The 22129-nt window shown below is 36.1% G+C and overlaps 2 protein-coding genes across 6 annotated transcripts in view; both read left to right on the forward strand.

The window, feature by feature from the left end:
* gnai2a (guanine nucleotide binding protein (G protein), alpha inhibiting activity polypeptide 2a) overlaps positions 1 to 2009 on the forward strand; it is a 123086-nt gene extending 121077 nt beyond the window's left edge. Inside the window, exon 9 of the mRNA NM_001001818.2 lies at positions 1041 to 2009. The gene's annotated coding sequence lies outside the window, so the exon portion shown is untranslated. The remainder of the gene's footprint in view (positions 1 to 1040) is intronic.
* Positions 2010 to 8485: 6476 nt separating this feature from the next.
* On the forward strand, positions 8486 to 17319 carry inka1a (inka box actin regulator 1a). Of its 5 annotated transcripts, none has more exons than XM_073916101.1 (4): positions 8486 to 8981; positions 9706 to 9977; positions 10116 to 10169; positions 15597 to 17319. In XM_073916101.1, the coding sequence occupies exons 2-4, from the start codon at positions 9819 to 9821 to the stop codon at positions 16518 to 16520; spliced, it is 1137 nt and encodes a 378-aa protein (XP_073772202.1). In that variant the 5' UTR covers positions 8486 to 8981; positions 9706 to 9818; the 3' UTR covers positions 16521 to 17319.
* The last annotated feature ends 4810 nt before the right edge of the window (positions 17320 to 22129 follow it).

Raw genomic sequence — 22129 nt, forward strand, 5'->3', positions numbered from 1 at the left:
TTAATAAAACTATGAAAGTAAATGGTTGTAATTACTAATATCATCCCCAATACAAAATGTGTTTTTTAACATAATTAATTGCAGAATAAAATTGCTTTTTTTTTATTGAGAGCACTTATACAGGGTCCGCAGGGTCTTAAAAAGTATTAAAAGTTGATCAATCAATTATGAGAAAATGAATGCCCTTAAAGGGTATTAAAAAGTCTTTATTGCATTTTTACGAGGTCTAAAATTTTGTTCAAGCGTTTTCCAAAGTGTTTGACTCCAAAAAAGCATAAATGTATTTATTTTCCTCCTAATATTAATAACGGTATGCTCCATCCATATGACTGGTTTGGACCGGGGAGCTTCCGGCCAAACTCCTTTATCCGGGTGATGTCATGTAATTTGCGACAAACGCAGGAAGGCGATGTGATGCTCTCCACATGTAACAAAACAGACGGCAAAATGGGAAAATGTAAGTTTGCGTACTCTTGGTTGGAGAAAGACAAGTTTAAACAGTGGCTGAAACCTGTCACTGAAAACAACCATGTAATTTATTCTTTCAAGATTTGTTTCTTCGGAGCTAATCTGAGTTCTGTTGCATGGTTGTGCTCCATTGATTTATTTAACTACAACTGTTACTCAACAACAAGGTTAGAATGAGGCGATAAGCTCTTAAAATAGTCTAAGAAAGTCTTTAAAAAGTCTTAAAGTTATTGAAATTATCTTTAGGATTCCTGTATATACCCTGTAATAATTCCATTCATGAATGATTAAATAGGCTTACCAAGCACAGAACGCATAAACATGGCATGACTGAAGTGATGAATTGCAGAGATTGTGCAAATATTTTAATTGTATGTTTATTTTGTTACTGAGAGTAAAATGCACCGCACGTATTTACACCAGACTAAGTGTGTTGTGCATGTCTGATGTTTATCGCATTTCAATAGTTGCTTTGGAATACAATAAAAATACATTCATAAAGTATGATACACAACAACCACAGCGTCTTTGCTTGCTAAGCCTTTTATACCGTATTTGTCTTCCTCTTTCAGATTACTTGAACAGTTTTGATGAGCAGAGGAAGTAGAGACTCCTGCTTCCACACGACAACTGAGAGCTCCGAGGAGCACAACACAATTTCAGCTATTTCAGCCTCTGTCCAGACACCGTTCCTCCATTGAGTTCCACATTTAATACCTGTATTATTAATTCCTTGGGTAATGACCACAAATCACCAACTGTGTCCATTCTCCACGTTTTCTCCTCTCCTTTTTTTGTTCAAGTAATATCAGAGGCGAAAAAAATGTTTGTTTTTTTTATACGATGCTTCATTTTACTCTAGGGAATCTGATGTGCAAATTTTATTCAAGTTTTAATTGCGTAATGCTTATTTTTTTAAAGAAGCTGCAGGCATTGGATATAGAGTATGATCGGAAAAAAGGAACATGCTTTTTTATGATGTTTACATGACGTCCTCGTTGATAGCAAAACGGAAAGCCGTCCTGCATGATAAGATAGCAAATATATCAATACAAGTAATCAGTTCACATCAGCATAACATTCCTTTTTAAAATTAAATACAAAAAAAATACAAAAAGAACAAAAAAAATGAAAAAGCACAAAAAAAGCTTCACAAATGGGGAATAAACTGCTAAAACGTAACTGATATTTAAAGTATGTACGTAACAGTATCTAACAATCTTTTTATTTTCTTCTCTTCTATCTTTCGATTCCTCTTTCTAGCATTCTGTTTGTGCCTTGACTTCCGTTTACAATGGACTTTGCTTTCTCCCCGAGTTGTCCTACTGTACGTAAACGTTTCTCCTCCAGAATTTTCACACCATGTAAGAAATAAATAGTGATTAATAATGGAAATCTAATTGAGAAAAAGGGTAGTTTTTTTTTTTTTGTTTGTTTGTTCGTTTGTTTTCTTTCTGTTTTTGGTAAAGATTCTTCAAAAATTCTTTTAAAAGTCCTATATAATGATTTAATTTAAATAAAAGTTCATTCACTAGATGAAACCGTGCCACTTGTGTTTTATTTTATTTTTCATGTCTACAAAGTCAGGGCTACTGTCTGAGCTGTCTGGTTGGCTGACGCTTCCATTGGCACTTAAAAAGTTGAGTTACTCCCAACTTCTGCAGTGAGCATTGCTGTTCGGCAATGCCTGACGTCACCCCTTCAAATGAATGGAAAGCGTTGACGCCCCATGTCAAGGAGTGAGGAGGAGCTCTGTCACCCGGGAGGAGCTCGGAGTAGAGTCGCTACTCCTCCACATCGAGAGAAGTCAGCTGAGATGGCTCGGGCATCTGTTTCTGGTTGCCTCCTGGATGTGTACCTAGGGAGGTGTTTTAGGCATGTCCCACCAGTAGGAGGCATCAGGGAAGACCTAGGACATGCTGGAGGGACTATGTCTCTTGGCTGGCATAGGAACGCCTTGGGATCCCCCCCGGAGGAGCTGGAGGAATTGTCTGGGGAAAGGGACGTTTTGGGTTCTCTTGTAAGACTGCTGTCCCCACGACCCTGCCCAGGAAAAGCAGATGAAAAGGAATGAATTTTAGGCGGCGCAGTGGCTCAGTGTTTAGCACTGTCACCCCCACAGCAAAAAGGTTGCTGGTTCGAGCGCTGGCTGGATCAATTGGCATTTCTGTGTGGAGTTTGCAGATTCTCCTTGTTTGTGCGTGGGTTTCCTGGGTGCTCCGCTTTCCCCCACAGTCCAAAGAAATGTGCTATAGATTAATTGAATAAGCTAAATTAGCCGTAGTGTATGAGTGTGAATGTGAGTGTATGGGTGTTTTCCAGTACTGGGTTGCATCCTGATGGGCATCTGCTGCATAAAACATATGCTGGCTAAGTTGGCGGTTCATTCTGCTGTGGTGACCCCTGATAAATAAAGGGAGTAAGCTAAAGGAAAATGAATATCTACATTTTAAAGGTTATCAAGTTCACATCGTTGGCTGAATAATTAATTTAAAATCCAATCTGCAGAAATTAAACACACATTTACAGATCTGCTGTAGGGCATCCACTGGAATATTTTTCTAATTTTAGAATAATGTGCTGTAGCTGATTTTGCCCATCCATTACTGGGAGACATCTGTAAGAACATTAACGTACTTAATTATTAAAGATCATTAAGATTCATCTCTTTTCTGAGATCAGATTGCAGGATGATGAGGTAGAATGAAATGAGTAACTTCGTCCTCTTAGAGTGGAAAGACATCAGAAAATCAGCTCAGGTTAATTCAACAGCATGTTCAGGACATATGCTTCTCAAAATGATAAGTGATTTCTTTTTGAAATTGTCTCTCTCGCACATACTGTGATTTGACCTGAGTTCTGAGCTTCAAAACATCTAAACGATGAAAAAAACATGATTTACTGTAGTAGCTTAGCTAAAGTGTTTTGAGAGTCTCGCCATTAACTCTTATTAATTGTTGGCTTTGGTCAGGCTGACATCTAGTGGCTGCTTTCAGAAATTACTCCATTCACTACATTAACCTAGTGGTGTACCCAAAACTATCATTTATTCATTTTCTTGATGGCTTGCCGGGGCTGCCACTGTGGAATGAACCGCCAACTTATCCAGCATGTTTTTTTTTATGGAGCGGATGCCCTTCTAGCCGCAACCCATCCCCGGGAAACATCCACACACACACACACTCATACACTACGGACAATTTAGCCTACCCAATTCACCTGTACTGCATGTCTTTGGACAGTGGGGGAAACCAGAGCACCCGGAAAAAACCACGTAAACGCCGGGAGAGCATGCAAACTCCACACAGAAACGCCAACTGACCCAGCCGAGGCTCAAACCAGCAAACTTCTTGTGAGGTGACAGCACTACCTACTGCGCCACCCCCAAAATTATCATTTACCATTCAATTATGTTTTTTCTTCTGTTAAATGCTCTATATATTGTAGAAAGCTAAAAATCAGTAACCATTGACTTCCACAGTGTTTGTTTTACCAACTATGGAAGTCAATGGTTACTGGTTTTCAGTTTTCAATAAAATTAGATCTGTCAGGTGACATTCCATGTCCCAAAAGCAAGTTTTATGACCAGGTCATTGTGGTTCTAAAACTTTGACCACTGCCTCTCAGAGCTCCCTCAGTAGTGTACTTTTTCCATCATATTTTCAGTTTTTATTGATCTATCTGGTATCATTTGTGATTCATAAGACTGAATTTGAGAGATGAACAAATGTATTGCGTTTTTAATGTTCTCGACTTATACTTTTTTTTCTGAAACTACACTACCTGACACAAGTCTTGTTGTGGATCCCAGTTCTAAGAGCAACAAATAACTTAACTTCTAGTTGATCATTTGGAAAAGTGGCAGATGGTCGATTTTCCTGATGAATCATCTGTTGAACTGCATCCCATACATCACAAATACTGCAGAAGACCTACTGGAACACACATGGACACAAGACTCTCACAGAAATCTGTCAAGTTTGGTGAAGGAAAAGTCATAGTTTGGGGTTACATTTATGGGGGCATGCGAGAGATCTGCAGAGTGGACGGCAACATCACTGAGGTATTAAGATGTTTGTGCTGCCATAACATTACCATCCACAGGAGAGGGCAAATTCTTCAGCAGGATAGCGCTCCTTCTCATACTTCAGCCTCCACATCAAAGTTCCTGAAAGCAAAGAAGGTCAAGGTGCTCCAGGATTGGTCAGCTCAGTCACCAGACATGAACATTATTGAGCGTGTCTGGGATAAGATAAAGGAGGAGGCATTAAAGATGAATCCAAAGAATCTTGATGAACTCTGGGAGTCCTGCAAGAACTTTGTTTGCCATTCCAGATGACTTTGGATGCAGTCCTCCGACCTCCATATACTCGTATGATAAACTTAAGCTTCAAAAACACTTGCGTTTTATAAATGACTATGGCCCTAGTAACCATTTATTCTTTATGTGAGGATTTGATCCTAGAGCTTAAGGTGTGCAATTTCTTTCATCAATAATATATGGATAAAGATTTTTTTTATGGTTTATAGCGAACTCACTTTGTTATGATTGTGTTGATATATATTCTAGGCCTATAGGTTGGTAATAGCTTTTGTTTTGTTTTTTATAGTTTTGTTATTATACTTTTTTATATATGTTTGTTGTTAATCATTGAATATAAACATCTAGCTTTTTTTCCTAGTAGGTCTACCTGCTTATTCACACAGTCACACCATTTGTAGCTACTTGTACCTGTTACCACATGACCGCCACAGATGTTTTTGTGACCCGCCATTTTGTTGTTCATAATTAGGAAATGCATAATTTCGAGTTCGGGGTTGTGTAAAACTTCACTCGAGTTATTTTGTGTAACCGCAGATAGCCTGTTCTGATGACAGCATCCTCTTACGTTTCAGTCACTAGATGGAGACAGATCCTCTGAGGTGTTTCAAGATCATCAGCACAGCACGATTTTCACTTTTGTTCGTTATTTCAACATGCGTTTCATAATAATCAATTAGTTCTAATAGAAAGTCATTCATCAGTGTAAATCTGCATCTTGCCAAATACCTCAACAATTGCTTATATTGAAATGCACTGCGGAATTTCTGATAGCATATTTAAAGATACAGTACACGCTCAACAAAACAAAAATCCTCAAATTGTTTAAAAAAGTTCGACTTTCTTTTTCGGCTCAAAACAAAAGAAGATATTTAGAAAATGCTAAAAACTGGTAGCCAATATTTTCCATATATATATACACACCTTGCTATATGGATTTGAGTATTTCCAAAATATCTTGTTTTGAAGACAAAAAAGAAAAAGAAAGAAAAGAAACCCATAAAGGTCTGGGATTTTAATTTTGGGGTAAACTATCTCATAAACCCTTTTACTGCCTGCTCTACCAAATGGTTGACCATATTTTGACTGTTTTAAATGATGAAAGTAATTTTAAGAATGACTGTTTTAAGTAATAATTAACACACACAGCATTGTTGGTTTATAAAGAAATCAAACAAACATAATACTGTTGGATTATTACACTTAATTTTTAATTTATTGTTTGTAAAAACAAACAAACAGGAAAACATAAGATTTAGACAGAAAAAATAAAGGTGATTTTGTATTCAAAAATGTTTTATTTTGCTTATGTTTTTAAATAAATAAGTTTTACACTTCATATTTTCAGATTTTGTATAGTAATTCCAGTACTTTTACTATAAATCGACCATTTGGATTGATATTTTAGAAATTATGGGTTGTGTTGGGAAAAAAGCGACATAGTCAAGAACTATAGCAACATTAGGAATTAAGAAATGCTATTTAAATGTTTTTTTCTTAGGTAGTTATTAATAATGAGCTGCTAACGTGTGTATTATAACATAATCAGATCAAAAATCAGTCTGTTAGGTTGTTGAAAAGATTCCCAAGGTCTCTTTTTACACATGCTATGGGCTGTGTGTTCAATTTATGCATTTGCAGCTTCAGGGACGGTTAACAAAAGCAAAATAACTTTTAGTTTTTTAAAATCTGGAAATGTATGTATTTTGTTGCACTGATATTCAGGATATTTTCTAAAACGTGTATTAATAAATTCTAAAATAATATAATATTTAATGTAGAAAAGTTAATAAACTTGTAAAAAAACATAGGAATAAAATATATTATTTCTAAAAAAGAAATCAGATTGTCTAGGGCTTGACTAGGGCTGTGTATTAGGATAGGCTTTTACCAGATAACAGCTTAATTTGTGCTCAGATTTTTCTGACAATAATATTATGCATGTATACGTAAAAGCAATTGTATTTGAAGTATTTTAAAAAATAATAAAATATCAATTTTGATTCAATGCGAGTATTTTCAATGCTGGGAAATGAATAAATTATCAAGTTATTTAATGTAAGTATTTTCAACAATGGCAAATTGTTGAATTATCAGCATTGATTCACTGTTAGTATTTTTAATGTTGGGAAATGGGTAAATTATCAACATTTTTTAATATCAGTGTTTTCAACAATAGCAAAATGATTTAATTATCAATGTTGATTAAATGGCATTATCTTCAGTGTTGGGAAATGGGGAAATTATCAGTGTTTATTTAATGTAAGTATTTTCAATGTTGTAAAATAGTTGAATTATCAACAAATATTCAATGTTAGTATTTTCAACAATAGTAAATGAACAAAATATTAACATTAATTCAGTGTAAAATTTTCAGTGTTAAGAAATGTGTACATTATCAACCGGTTCGATGTAAGTATTTACAACAATGGGAATTAATTGAACTAATAATGTTGATTCATAATTTAATTCAATGCTGAATATTAAACCTCAACCAAAAATAATGATTCTGATAGACTATCAACAGTGAATTAATCCCACTCTGCTGTCTGGGTAGTTATTGCTTTAATAGTAAAAATGACCTAGGCAAGGCATCATGTATGGCGATTGCCAAAGTGAGATATGAGCAATATAGGAGACATATCATGTATGAACCTAAAGGGCTTGTATGTGGATATGAAAAAGCAATACAGGAGACCTATTTGGCCTGTATATGCACATATGCACCTCAATTCTGCCTATATGTGGCATATATGCAGCATATATATTATCATATATGTGCATATATACTGCATAAAAGTTACATATATGTGCATATATCCTCATATAGTTCCTGTGGCCAGTGCTTTATGAAAATACAGTTTAGCTATTTCATTGATTGTACACATTATATATTTCTTTAAAAAATAATAATCGTTGTTTTTTGGATATTATTGGTAGCTTTTTAAATATATTTGAGACGTGCATATTCGAAAATTCATGGTATTGATTAATATTAATCAAAAAATAAGGATCAACAAAAAATAAAAACACCAAAGCGACAGAGAAATAAAATGAGATAAATATAACATTGACTCTGTATTTTCTCTTTAATGCTGAAAGGTTTAGATGAACTTTTTAAAATAGATTTTTGGTGTGGCCTACTTTGAGATTTGGTTTGTTTTTCACACATGTTGATAAGTGTGAATTACTACAAACGTGTAAATATGAATTAGTTTATGTATCTAGTTCACTTGATTCTTTAGATGAACCGCAGATTAATTGTAGATTGCTGTTATCCTGCACATGATCAGACAATTGAGATATGTGTTGTGTTATGTTCTGCTTCTTAAAGACAAGAAGGCGATAAACCTTGAAGGCATGCCCGGTTCACAGATCAGACAAGTGCTTTCCACTTTACCTGCATGCATTAAGGTTTAACACTTGAGGAAGATCACTTGAAGTGGCCATCAGTCAACACAATAAGCAGGTACAGTAACAGCTCACACTTTTCCTACATGTAAATCGGATTGGCACATTTGAGCTTTAGCATCACAAAAGAATCATCTACTGCACACTCGTGTTTTTGTGCGAGTTTGATCGTCCAAACACCTCTAATCTTACCTAATGTGTCATAGATGAGGGTGGAAGAATAATAAAGAATAGGGGTGTGGATGATTAATGGGAAGATTTAACTTTAAAAACAATAAACACCTTGAGTTTGTCGTGATCAGCTCCACGTGGAGACCTTTTGGGAATTTCATTGCATTAGTTAAGAATGTGTCTTTTCTAAATATATTTTTATCTATTTGTGTCGTGTGCTATACCATTATGGCGTTAAAGTTATTATTGCGGTCCAGTTATGAAATAATCGTGTCATGTTTTTAAGTTCAAAAGAATCGATTCGTTAACATTATTTGACTCTGCAGCGTTTTCTCCGACCCCCAGAGAGCGCTGATCAACACGCTTTGACTCTGACTGATTGTGCCTTGTGCTATATCATTTATGGGTTGAAAGTTAATGATTGTGGTCCAGCAATGCAGCAATCGTCGTTTCATGTGTAATAGTTTTAAAGAATCGATTTGCTAAAAAAAAAAAGATGGACTCTGCTGCGTTTTCTCCGACCGCCAGATGACGCTGCTCAACACGCTGTGATTTTGACTGATTCTTCCTAATGTCGTATAAATAAGTTTTCGTGGATGCTGATAATAAGGTAGGTGAATAAATCTGTCAATGTGTGCTTTTTAAGATATTTAAGAATCAAAGATAGTAAAAGACGCCCTAGTCGATTTTTCTTCTCCTGAGGGAACCAGCTGCTTAATGTCGTAATATCCACATATTTGAGCTTAAATATGACTTTTTTTACTGTAAAATAAATAACAAGGGATCAAATAACAAGTTCTTTGTGGTCATATTTGCATTACTCACGGTTAAACCCTCACGAAAAATGAACTACGTTTTTACTATATAGTTAAAACGTAGTAACATGTTTGTTTGCACAATCCATTGATTACTATTTGCATAAACATAGTTTTGCTTCAAATATCATCATTAAACTATGGTTAATGTAGCAAAACCATGCTATTTATTGGTCTGCTTTTGTTTGTTTGTTTAGAGAATGTTTGATACTTAACATTCGTACCAACATGCAAACAATTCAACGCATGAAAAAAAACACTAATAATAAAAATAATACAACTATTGAAATATTTTAAGTAATAAAGTTATTTAATTATATACGTTCTTTAACTATTTCAGTATTTTTAAACATATCCTTAGCATAGAATGGAAGTCGCTCATACTTAGATAGATAGATAGATAGATAGATAGATAGATAGATAGATAGATAGATAGATAGATAGATAGATAGATAGATAGATAGATAGATAGATAGATAGATAGATAGATAGATAATTGTCGTTATACATTTGATACAGTCTTTTGCACTTGGCATCACTCAAAAATTTGATAGAGGAAGGAAATGAGCGCTCAGATTTCATGCGAGCCGTGATTGGCTCTCGCTGAGATGATTTGATTGGAGAGCGCAGGGATGCTGTTCTGCGATTGGCGGAGACGCGCATGCTGGAGTAGCACATATGCGCTGGGCTGCAGTGAGGGGCTCAGGATCTGGAGTTTGAGTAACAAGAGCCACATCTGCACAGGATTGTACAGAAGGATTTTGCTCTTTTTGAGGGGCTTTCCAGCAAATGTAAGTCTTGATTCTCCATCTGAGGAGCTTGTTTTGTTTATCTGCTTATAGTTCCTTGCATCTAATAAATTCATTTTTAAATTGATTGTATTAGTTTACTGTGTTTTATGACTAATAAAGCATTCATTTCTTTTTCAGGAGTATCTAAAACTGCTGGACTTCATTTCTGGACTGTCATTATTAAGAATAATGGTAAGCATTTCTCTTAATTATCACCTCTCCACACTTTTTGGGACTTTGTATTTAATTAAAATTGGTAAAGCTGCACTGATTGGGCGTCACTGTATGTGTATTCAGTTGCAAAGGATTATTTGCAGTGAAGAAATATTTATGTGTGAAAGAAGGAAATGTATCTCATGCTTAGAGAGATAGATTGATTACACAACTGTCATTATATATTTGATATTGCCTTTTACACTTGGCATCTCTGATTCTTGTCATTGTTTGTGAATAATGGTAGGCATTTGTCCAAAATATCACCTCTCCACACTTTTTGGGACTTTGTATTTAATTAAAATTGGTAAAGCTGCACTGATTGGGCGTCACTTTATGTGTATTCAGTTGCAAAGGATTATTTGCAGTGAAGAAATATTTATGTGTGAAAGATGGAAATGTAGCTCATGCTTAGAGAGATAGATGGATTACACAACTGTCATTATATATTTGATATTGCCTTTTACACTTGGCATCTCGGATTCTTGTCATTGTTTGTGAATAATGGTAGGCATTTGTCCAAAATATCACCTCTCCACACTTTTTGGGAGTTTTTGGGCATCACTGTACGAATCTGTTGCCAAGGATTAGTTGCAGTAAATAAGTCTTTAAGTGCGTAAGATGGAAAAGTAGCTCAAGCTTAGATAGATAGATGGATATTATTTAAGTATATACATTAAGTATTTTAATATTTTTATATAAATCTTTAGCCTAAAAAGGAAAAGTAGCTCATGCTTAATATAGATAGATAGATAGATAGATAGATAGATAGATAGATAGATAGATAGACAGATAAATAAATAGATAGTAAAATAGATACTTAGATAGATAGTTGCACGATTGTCGTCCTAAATGTGGTATTGCTTTTTACATTTGGCATCACTGATATTAAACGCACTCAGTTTGATAGATGTATGGATAGATAGTGAGATCGTGAGTTGTATTTAATTAAAATAGATAAAGCTCCACTGATTGGGCATCACTGTATGTTTAATCTGTTGCAACGGATTAGTTGCAGTGAAGAAATGTCCGTTGTTGAAATTTCAGCATATGGAATGACATCTGCACCTCGCAGCAATCTGTGCATTGAAATAATGCCAACACTCAGTTGTGTGCATGCCTTTGTGGCTTTATTCTGGTGTGTTTAGATTCAGAAAATACTAGTTATTACGGTGTTTATTGATTAGAAAGTTAGAAAAGCTTCAAAAGGTGGGAAGACTTTGGTGTTAACACTTACAATGTTGGTAAAGTTTGTATTATTGTGCCAAATTTGCTATTAGAATTGATCCACATCTTCGGCTTTTTGGTTAATTTCTCAATTACGTCTTACTAAAACATTGTGTGTTGCAGTAATGTTTTCGTTGTGTTTGGAACTGGAACTAAGCCTGTAGTGAATCATTTAAAACAGACTCATGAGGTCACATTTTCCCCATTTTCTTGACTATTTGATACTGAGTTCAATTCAGTCCTCAGTCTAAGAAGCTTCCTTGCAAAAAAATGAGTCACTTTGTCTATTTCAAGTGAGTAAGAGATCAACCTTCCGTTACTTGATTATGATTTGTATGTTTTCGTACATGTGTCTGACAGTATGGATTGAAGGTGTGGTAATTGCTCTTTTGAAAAGATGTTTTCCAGGTGTGGCTACTAACAGGTTTATTCTAACAGATTTTAGATGTGAAGGTGGTAGTCATCCATCCTTTCTGATAGCTGGGCGTGAGTGTGTCCACATAATGTGCATTCATCAGTTGTTGGGTCGCCCTCTGCATAGATTAGAGTGGTTTTTCAGCTCCTCCAGACAAATAGAGCCATGCCCTCTCTAACAGAGCTCCTGCAGGTCCAAGCCTGTCTAAGGAGCACGATTAGTCAATACGAGGAAAACAAAATCGAAGGGAGTGTGACCCAAATTTGAGATGAGATGTTTTATTTAAATATTAATAGCAAGTTATCATAAATTGAACGAAAATGAAGTCAAATTTTAGCATGAATAAATAAAGAAGGATATACTGTATATATGCAAACCGTGTACATCCAAATTGTATCCTATTATGTAAATGCATATTGTATGTACATACTACAGGTCTTATGTTGCATGGGTGTATTTTTTGTAATAGCCCAAAAGACAATGTATGGGTCAAAATTATCAGTTGTTTTGTATGCAAAAAATCATTAAATATTAAGGAAAGATCATATTTCATGAATGTGTTTTGTAAATGTAAAAAAAAACAAAACTAAAAGATTGATTAGTAATGTGCCTGCTGTGCACTTCATTAAGACAATCTTTACAGTATTTAGATTGTTTGAAGCATCAGATTCCAGATTTTCCAACATTTATACCTCAGCCAAATATTGTCCTATCCTAACAAACCATACATCAATGAAAATGAACTTTTTCAGATGAAGCATAAATCCTCATTTGAAAAAAAGACACTTATTTGACACTAACACTTCCGGTCAAAAGTTTGGGGACCGTATTTTTAATTTTTTTAAAGAAAATTATTGTTCATCAAGGCGGCATTTATTAAATGTAAAAAAAAACATTAAATTAAAAAAAATTTAAATAACTGCTTTCTAATTTTATGTAGTTTCAAATCAAATTATGAATCCAGTCAATACTGCTTTTCTTACTAATACCATTGATTATAATAATAATAATAACAATAATAATTATAATAATTATTATTAGAGTGATTTCTCAAGGATCATGTGACTTAGGCCCCGTTTACACTAGTGCGTTTTAGTTTTAAAACGGCGTTGTAGAATGAAAACGATCCGCGTCCACACTTGCGTTTTACCCAGCGTTTCTGAACAGCTCTCCGTCCACACCAAAACGCTGAAAACGCACATCACGTGACCACACACACACTCTCGGGGAAGCGCTCCAGCATTTCTACCCAGATGAGAGCTCTGCTTTTCGGACTGCTCATCACGCATCTCCCGCTGGATCTAATCTCACTATATTTGCTAAACGTGATATTTCATTCATGTTGTTGTCTTTATCTAACGACATATTCCCTGACTTTGGTCATTGACATCTATTAAGTTACTTGTTCACGGGTAACATGTTTTGGTTAAGCGCAAAGATAAGTTAATGATTAATCCAGGTACATTGACCGATCGCTTGCCTTTATTTCCTACAGTGTATAAACTTATTGTATGTTATACTTTTATAATTATCGATTATTAAAACTGATATTCAGCAAAACAGAGGCTGTGTTTCGTATTTTCACTGAAATTGAAAGGAGGCAGTTGTTATTGGCTCCGTTTTGTTATAAATATCCACACAGTGAAGATGACGCTCATATATGCAGCACGACGCCTCAACATTTCTGCTGTCCGTTAAGTTGCTAATATTAAAAAGAAAATAGGCAGTTCCTTAAATCATGTTTACATTTTATTGTTGAGAAAGTGAAACAACGTAGCCAAGGTGATGTGAATGAATTTATAAAGTACACTGTTCCCTTTGAAGATTTACCCGTGTCCTCGGTATAGTCTGTTTTCCATATCAAACTGAGAAGGGGGAGACTGCAGCCTTGATCAAACTTGCGAAGTCTTAACTTACAAGAAGAGGATGCGAGACTGAACTGTGTGTGGGCTACTTAATATTGAGGAAAAGCCCCAATCAGATAGGCGAACGTTTGCAGTCCCGCCTCCGTTTTCAGATGTCTCCGTCTTTCCCCATCCACACTGAGACGGAGCAGCAGCGTTTTAGAATGAAAACGGCCTCTCCAGCGTTTTCGAAACGCTCCGTTTTCGGCGCTCGAGAACTCCGGCGTAGTGTGGACGGATGGCGTAACCGTAGCAAAACTTATGCGTTTTCAAACTAAAACGCACTAGTGTAAACGGGGCCTAAAGAATGGAGCGGGTAAGTCATCATTAAAGTCTCTGAAATAAATGGTTAAATTAAATTATAAGCTGCTTTTGAACAGTTATTTTATAGGGCAATAACATTTCACAATTTTACAATTTGTACTGTATTTCTGATTAAATAAATGCAGCTTTGGGGAGTAGGAAAAACTTATTTTAAAACGTTTGACCCCAATCTTTTGACCAGTACTTTATTTCACTTCATTTGCAAAAAACATCATTTATAAAATAAATAAAAACTCAGTTATCTATAGATACTAAGTCCAGTGTTTAGTGTAAATATTTTAAAGTAACTAGTTACTGTATTTACAATAATTTTACGCAGAAAATTAAAGTAAGGAGCTACTTTTTATTTTCAGGCAATTTAATTACAGTTACTCATGATGTACTTGTTTAAATACTATTCATAAATTCAACAGTTCTGGATTAATCAATTAGGAAAATCAGAGTAATTCGTTTATCAAGTAGATTGAACATGCTTGTGTAACTATGAACAGAAAGTCAGAAATTCATGCAAATGTATGGTATGCATAAAAAATATTGTGTTTGCGGCACGGTGACTCAGCGGTTAGCACTGTCATCCACAGCAAGAAGGACAATGGTTTTAGTCCCTGCTGGGTCAGTTGGCATTTCTGTGTGGAGTTTGCATGTTTTCCCTGTGTTCACGTGGGTTTCCTTTGGATGCTCCAGGTTTCCCCCACAGTCCAAAGACATGCGGTACAGGTGAATTAAATAAGCTAAATTGGCCATAGTGTATGTGTGTGAATGAGTGTGTATGGATGTTTCCCAGTACTGGGTTGCAGCTGGAAGGGCATCCGCTGCAAAAAACATTTGCAGGATAAGTTGGTGGTTAATTCCGCTGTGGCGACCCCAGATTAACAAAGGGATTAAGCGGAAGGAATGAATGAAATATTGTGTCGCTGCTTTGAAATGTTGTGTTTTGGTTGTTTGGCTCAGATTTAAAGAATTAAAAGTGTCATTTCTACTGTTTATGCAGCAGTGACATTGATTTTTTTAAGATTTACATGTAGTATGTAGATTTATATGTGACATAGTAAATATATAGATTTATATGTAGCGTTGAGATTTATATGTAGTGCATTTAGGCGTCAAATTTTAAGTTGTTTTTAATTTTAGTTCAAGTTCAATTTTAATTTAATTTATTAAGTGAGTTACTTTCAGACACAGTGAAAACTTTAGTTAAATACCATTTTAATGGCGTAATTTGTAAATAATTTATTTTAGGAAGTAACTTACCCAACACTCACTAAGACTTTAATTTTAAAGTTAAGAGCCTATTTCATTAAATTTACCCAGCACACAGTAAAAAATGTTGGGTCCCACACTATTTCTTCATGTTGTTTCTAGAAAATGCATTAAGTTAACTTAGTTAAAGTAGATTGAACATAAAACAATTAAGTTGCTCCAAAACAAGCTTAAGAATTGAGTTGATTCTGCTCATTTTGAATAAGTAGTTTGAACAAGCTGTAATTGTTTTTTTTTTTCACCGCATAATCTAACAGTTTTTCTTTCTCTTTCCAGTTGTGTCTGCAGGAATCGGGTGACTGTCTGCGGGACCAGATGCGCTATATGATGCGCTCACTGCAGGATCTGAAGCATTTGAGGCGGAGTTGTGTGGCGCCCCCTGTTGGACCCCCAGTCAGACTGCGTGCTTGCAAACAACTGATCGCCCAGAGAGAACGACGGGCCCGTTTGAGGATCAGCGACGCCAGCGAGGCCAGTAGTTATGACTCTGCCTGCTGTTTGTCAAGCTCTCTGGAGGAAGAAGAGTCTGCGAGCGACCCATCAGCAGTCAGCTCCCCGAGCAGCGAGCGCAGTCTGGAGTTCGATTCAGGATACTCTGAGGCCTCCTGGCAGGATGAAGGAGTTGTGTTACGACGCACTAAAAACATTCGTGTATCCTCCACTGCATGTCTCCGCACTAACCAGCTCTCCAACTCCCGAGTACGTCCTAAATCCACCTCCGATGCTTGCTTGGAAAGTTGGACGTCGTTCGAGACCGCAAGTGACCCCGAGGACTGGACTACATCACTGCTCACCCGCGGACGAAACCGGCAGCCGCTTGTTTTGGGAGACAACAGCTTTGCAGATCTCATTCACAACTGGATGGACTTGCCAGAATGTCCAGAACAGACTGAACTAAAGCACAGTTCTGGGCGCAGTTTTGCTAAAGACTTCTTGGTAAACGTCAAACGGAGGATAGCCGGGTTTTCTAGGAATGCCGACGGGCGAAGGAAGTCATCAGATGTCACAAAGTTGAGCAAATCCATCGTGCCCACCAAACGACTCTCATGCCAAATCGATGTACAGCACAAAATGCCGTTCTTCTATAAATCTCACACAGGTCTGAATGAACTGGACACAGATTACTACCAGTTTTCGGCACTCATGAAGTCTGGGAGCAGAACACCCATCGTCTGTAATGACATTATTGGATACATATGACTTCAGTTGGGTCATTAAAGACTGAATGGACACAACCTCCACACTGAAACAAATATCTCTGTATTGACAGTTTTTCGTGATTTGCGATTCATGTTTTTTTTGTACTTATTTGGGCTTTTGAATTGCATTATTGGAGCTTGACCTTTCCTCTAAAAGCTTTTGATGTAGAAAAGTTGACATTTTTAATAGTTTGAAGTAGGGTTGGGTCAAGAGACAATGCCATCGCTGATAGTTGTTAAGCGTGATATTTCATTCTGAATAAATTAATTATTCATAAATGATTAATTCAGCACTGCCTACGACGACAATGCCATCGTTCATCTCAATGTTTCACATTAGACATTGTACGATGCCAAATTGGTCAACATCGCCCAACCCTAGTTTGAAGTATTATATCATCAGGGTTGGTGTTATAAAGTAGGGTCAAAAGCCTGTTAACAACTCCCAGTACATTTTCTGTTATTTTACCTTGGTTCTTAGTTGTGTTAACTTGGTTCTCCTGTATATTATTTCTTTAAAAATATTATGTCTCAAACTGCTAAAAGGTAAAAAAAAAGTCACTCTGTTAAAACCGCAGAGTTAAATTTTCATCATCAAAAGTCGACTGAGTAGAGAAAAACATCCCATAATGCAATTCACCGCCATAAATAAACAGAAAACACCTATGAATCACAAAATGCAGAATCTGTTATTTAACCGATATCTTTCACAGTGCATTAAAGACTAATTATATTTTTAATGAAGAGATCTGATTATGATGCTGTGTAAAATGCACAAAAATAAAATGTTAAAAATCCAAGTTACAATTCAAGTTGTTTGTTGCTTGGCTTTTGGTGGCGGACTAATTCATCTTAATAAAGGACACAAAGCTCAGAATGAGACTAATGTAGCTAAAATTAAGTTTAAATTAAATGAAGGGATAACGCTCTCTCAGCTAGTCATTATCACAAAATAAACCCAGACAGGCTTAACCGAGCCTAGATATAAAGTCAAGGACCCTTAAATCACCCTGAAGGTGTTTCTTTTCTGATAACAACTCCATGAATGTACGTTATCAAGCTTGTGACTTTAGACATTAATATGTGACTATTCTAATTTCTAAACTGTGGATTCAGTGAGATCAAAGACAATCAGTAAATATGTATATGTACATATGTTTATATGTAAACACACACACACACACACACACACACACACACACACACACACACACATATATATATATATATATATATATATATATATATATATATATATATATATATATATATTTAAAATTATATACTTGTCTAGAGAACACATTAATTAATTAAAGATCAAAAGAGACAGCATAGAATTAATAAAGTTTATGCAATACATGAATTTCTTTTAAACTTTCCTTTAATCATAGAATCTCTAAAGGTACACATTCCTAAAAAAACATTAAGCATTACTACTCTTTTTGCATTAATAGTAATAACAAATGTTTTTTGAGCAGAAAATCAACAAATTGAATGATTTCTGCAGGATCATGTGACAAAAAAGGCCCATAAATATTTGGACTTCAACACAATTCTAACATTTGGCTATATACACCAACACAAATGAAATGAAGCTATGTGTTTTAAATTCAGACTGTCAGCTTTAATTTGAGGGTATTTTCATACAAATCAGGTGAACAGTGCAGGAATTCTAACAGTTTGGAAATGTGCCTCCCACTTGTTAAGGGTCCAAAAGTAATTGTACAATTGACTTCTAAGCTGTTCCATGGCCAGAAGTGTGTTATTTCCTCATTATCCCAATTACAATGAGCTGATAAAAGGTCCAGAGTTCATTTCAAGTGTGCTATTTGCATTTGGAATCTGTTACTGTCAAATCTCAAGATGAGATCCAAAGAACTGTCACAGTCAGTCAAGGAAGCCATCATTAGGCTGAAAAAAACAAAGCAAATCCATCAGAGAAAAAGCATAAACATTAGGTGTGGCCAAAACAACTGTTTGCAACATTTTTAAAAAGAAAGAGTGCACCAGTGACCTCAGCAAAAACAAAAGACCCGGAAGAGCACGGACACAACTGTGGTGGACGACAGAAGAATTCTTTCCCTCGTGAAGAAAACACCCTTCACAACAGTTGGCCAGATCCAGAACAGGATATATAGAGTTACCCCTTTAACTGTATATATTTTATTTTATGTATATATTTGATACATCTCAGGATTAATTGTATTTTAAAATATATCAAAGGATATTTCTATTGTACATTTTTAAAATGCATTGTGTGTTCGTTGTAGAGTGTGCTATGCCTGCACACAGTTTTATCCTTTAACCAGTTTCAGTTATTATAAACAGCTGACATTATTTTTATCAGCTTACAGCAGCGGTCAGGAACGTTGTGGTCCTTGGACTACAAGTTCTAGCTTTTAGGCGTCTCTGGAGAGGAAAAAAAGAGTTGAGCAAAAAGCTCTTTAGTTGAGGCTGTATCAACACAAATATCTCAGGTGGCGCTGGCAGCTTGTGTTAAATGAGGTAACCCTGCTCGCGTCCCTTTACGACCGCATAGGGAAAAATTCACAGCAGCTGGATAGAAGCTGAAAACGTTGACTTTAGCTTCATTAGGCTTTACAGTGGCTCAGTTATCAGACTAATGCACCCAGCAGCTCCGCAAGTCGTCTGCTTTTAAAGACTTATTAATCATTTTTGCTTTGTTTGAAAGACTTGCAGTCACAGATGGTGACCACAAAGTCATTAAACCAAACACACACACACACAGTGAAAGTAGTTCTCATACTATAACGTCAGAATTAATGAATCGAGATTAGCGAAATAATAGCAGGAGTTAATGACTAATGCATCCCACTTACAAATTTGATATATGGCAATATAAGCAAATTAAATATATGACATACAAGATCATATTTGGAATTCACATAGATAAAATATACAGTTGGTCAGGAAAGTATTTAGACTCCCTTAAATCTTTTACTCTTTGTTATAATGCAACCATTTGCTAAAATCATCTGAGTTAAGAAAAACAGAATTGTTGACATTTTCGCAGATTTATTAAAAAAGAAAAACTGAAATATCACATGGTCTTAAGTATTTAGACCCTTTGCTCAGTATTTAGTTGAAGCATCCTTTTGATCTAATACAGCCATGAGTGTTTTTGGGAAAGATGCAAGAAGTTTTTCACTCCTGGATTTTGTGATCCTCTGCCATTCCTCCTTGCAGATCCTCTCCAGTTCTGTCAGGTTGGATGGTAAACGTTGGTGGACAGCGATGTCCAGAGATGCTCAATTGGGTTTAAGTCAGGGCTCTGGCTGGACCATTCAAAAACAGTCTCAGAGTTATTGTGAAGCCATTCCTTCGTTATTTTAGCTGTGTGCTAAGGGAACAGCTAAAAATATAAGGGGGTCCAAATACTTTCCGTACCCACTGTATATTAGCTTTAATCTTGTATATTAGGGATGTCCCGATCCGATATTGATATCGGAAGTAGGTCTGATATCAGTCCAAAATAACTATATCGGACTGCGTTAAAAATCTCCGATATAAGCAGTCCGTTGCGCTCTAAAGTCTGTCACTGCTATTCTATCCAGCAGCGTGCAAAGCCCACTTGATCACAACACTGCTTGCTAGCAAAGTCCCTTTAAGATTTAACATGCTCTTCACACTAAGTTTTGGTGCATACATGCTGACACTATCAACAACGGCACGTCTCTACTGGTTTATTTACTTCACGTCAAGCGATATTTACATTGTTTTGTATCAGGATTTCCCTATTTTATATGTGTTCATATATGACCATATATAAATTTGAATATAGATGTACGTAGAAATTCTAAAGGTTGGAATAACATGTATGTAAGCAGCCTTTTTTTTTTGCAATATTTTGAGGTTAGTGGTTAGCACTGTTGCCTCAAAGCAAGAAGGTTACTGGTTCGAGTCCCGGCTCTGGTCAGTTGGCTTTTCTGTGTGGAGTTTGCATGCTCTTGTGTTCGCGTGGGTTTCTTCCGGGTACTCCAGTTTCCCCCACAGTTCAAAGTCATGCGCTATAGGTGAATTGAATGTACAAAATTGGCCGTGGTGTATGTGTGTGAGTGTATAGGTGTTTCTCAGTACTGGGTTGCAGCCGGAAGGACATCCGCTGTGTAAAACATATGCTGGATAAGTTGGCGGATTATTCTGTTGTGGCGACCCCAGATTAATAAAGGGACTAAGCCAAAGCAAAATAAATGAATGAAATTCAAATTAAAACTTATATGTAATAAACACTCGAGAAATGTCGACTGTTATGTTTATGTTTACTGTTTGTTCTAACTACTTATAAAATTAAGCTAAAACATTAAAACATCTTAAAGGTTTTTTTTTGGGGGGGGGGGGGGGGGGGGGGGGGCTTAATTGTTTTATGTTCAATCCACTTAAATGTGTAAAAACTAATAAGTTAACTTTAATTCCTTCATATTTCTCCAACACAAACAGGTTGTGTGGAACCCAGCATTTTTACAGTGGATGAAATCTGCATATTTTTCATGTATCAAATGTCTATATGGCATAACAGCTTCATATGTTCATGCTTCTAGTGTTACAACTTGTATCAAAACTGTCTTTGGATCAGCCAAACAAGAGCATTCTGTAAGGCGAGAGAGGGAAATACTCAGTGTCTTGTTTATCTTGGTCTTGGGAAAAAGTGAAGTGAATTATTGCACCAGTGAAATCAGGCTTATCCCTAAACAGTCTTAAGTTACTAATAAAAAAAACTATATTTAAAGCTTTTTCTTTTTCCATTGAGGTTACATGGAACAGATGGACAGAGTTGCTGGTGTACAAGTGGAAACAGGGGATTGCACTTAAAGCTTTGAGGAATAACAGCCAGTGTGCGTCTTGTCAGAAGTTTTAAAAATATCCAGGAGCCTCGTGCCTCACTGCTTGGAGATGATTCGGACAATGTGACTTCAATATAAGTGCAGAATCATTCAAATAATAGCACCAGACAAACTTTCTTTTTAAGTCTCTTTATCAAAAAAGCAACTGTATTTAGTGTAGATCAAAATTAGAGAACCATCTACAGTTACTGGAGTTTGAAGTCATTAACACATGACCTGTTCGTAACCCTTGTTCGTAACCCACTTACCTTCTGATAATTTTGCTCACAAGGTGCCTAATAATAAAACTAAACAAAAAAAGCAGTTTTGACAGATTCCTGAGGTAGTTGTTGCACTGATTGCATCACTAGATTCATGCAGGAAAGTTTCTCAAATCTTGATTGAAAAATTTAAGCGCAACAGCAATAAGCTGTTGGTGAACATATCAAACCACGATCTCAAATTGGCCTCAGACCAAATTGTGATTGAAACCGCTAACACAGGCTTATTGTTGATACGTACCCCTGTCTACATTTCTGGAGAGCGCAAATTATGTAGCTAAAGGTACGTATGGCTGCATTTTGACTTTAAAATAAACACTTGGCTTCTGTTCCTTTTAGCTGTTCCAGCTGACCACTTACCTTCATATGGACGCCTTTTCCAGTGTTAGCGGTTTGCTCAGTAGCTCGCTGTGTACGCTGATGGACTTGGAATGCAGAGGTGAGTTGATCACGACGACGGGGTTCGACTCCGGAAACCAGGTAAAACA

Source organism: Danio rerio, chromosome 11 (genome assembly GCF_049306965.1).
Source record: "Danio rerio strain Tuebingen ecotype United States chromosome 11, GRCz12tu, whole genome shotgun sequence".
In the NCBI taxonomy this organism is placed as follows: domain Eukaryota; kingdom Metazoa; phylum Chordata; class Actinopteri; order Cypriniformes; family Danionidae; genus Danio; species Danio rerio.

Coding starts and splice junctions, on each gene's coding strand:
- inka1a (XM_073916101.1), top strand. CDS start 9,819: ATGCTGTTCTGCGATTGGCGGAGACGCGCATGCTGGAGTAGCACATAT. Junction 9,978..10,115: donor TGAGGGGCTTTCCAGCAAAT/GTAAGTCTTGAT, acceptor TTTCTTTTTCAG/GAGTATCTAAAACTGCTGGA. Junction 10,170..15,596: donor TGTCATTATTAAGAATAATG/GTAAGCATTTCT, acceptor TTCTCTTTCCAG/TTGTGTCTGCAGGAATCGGG.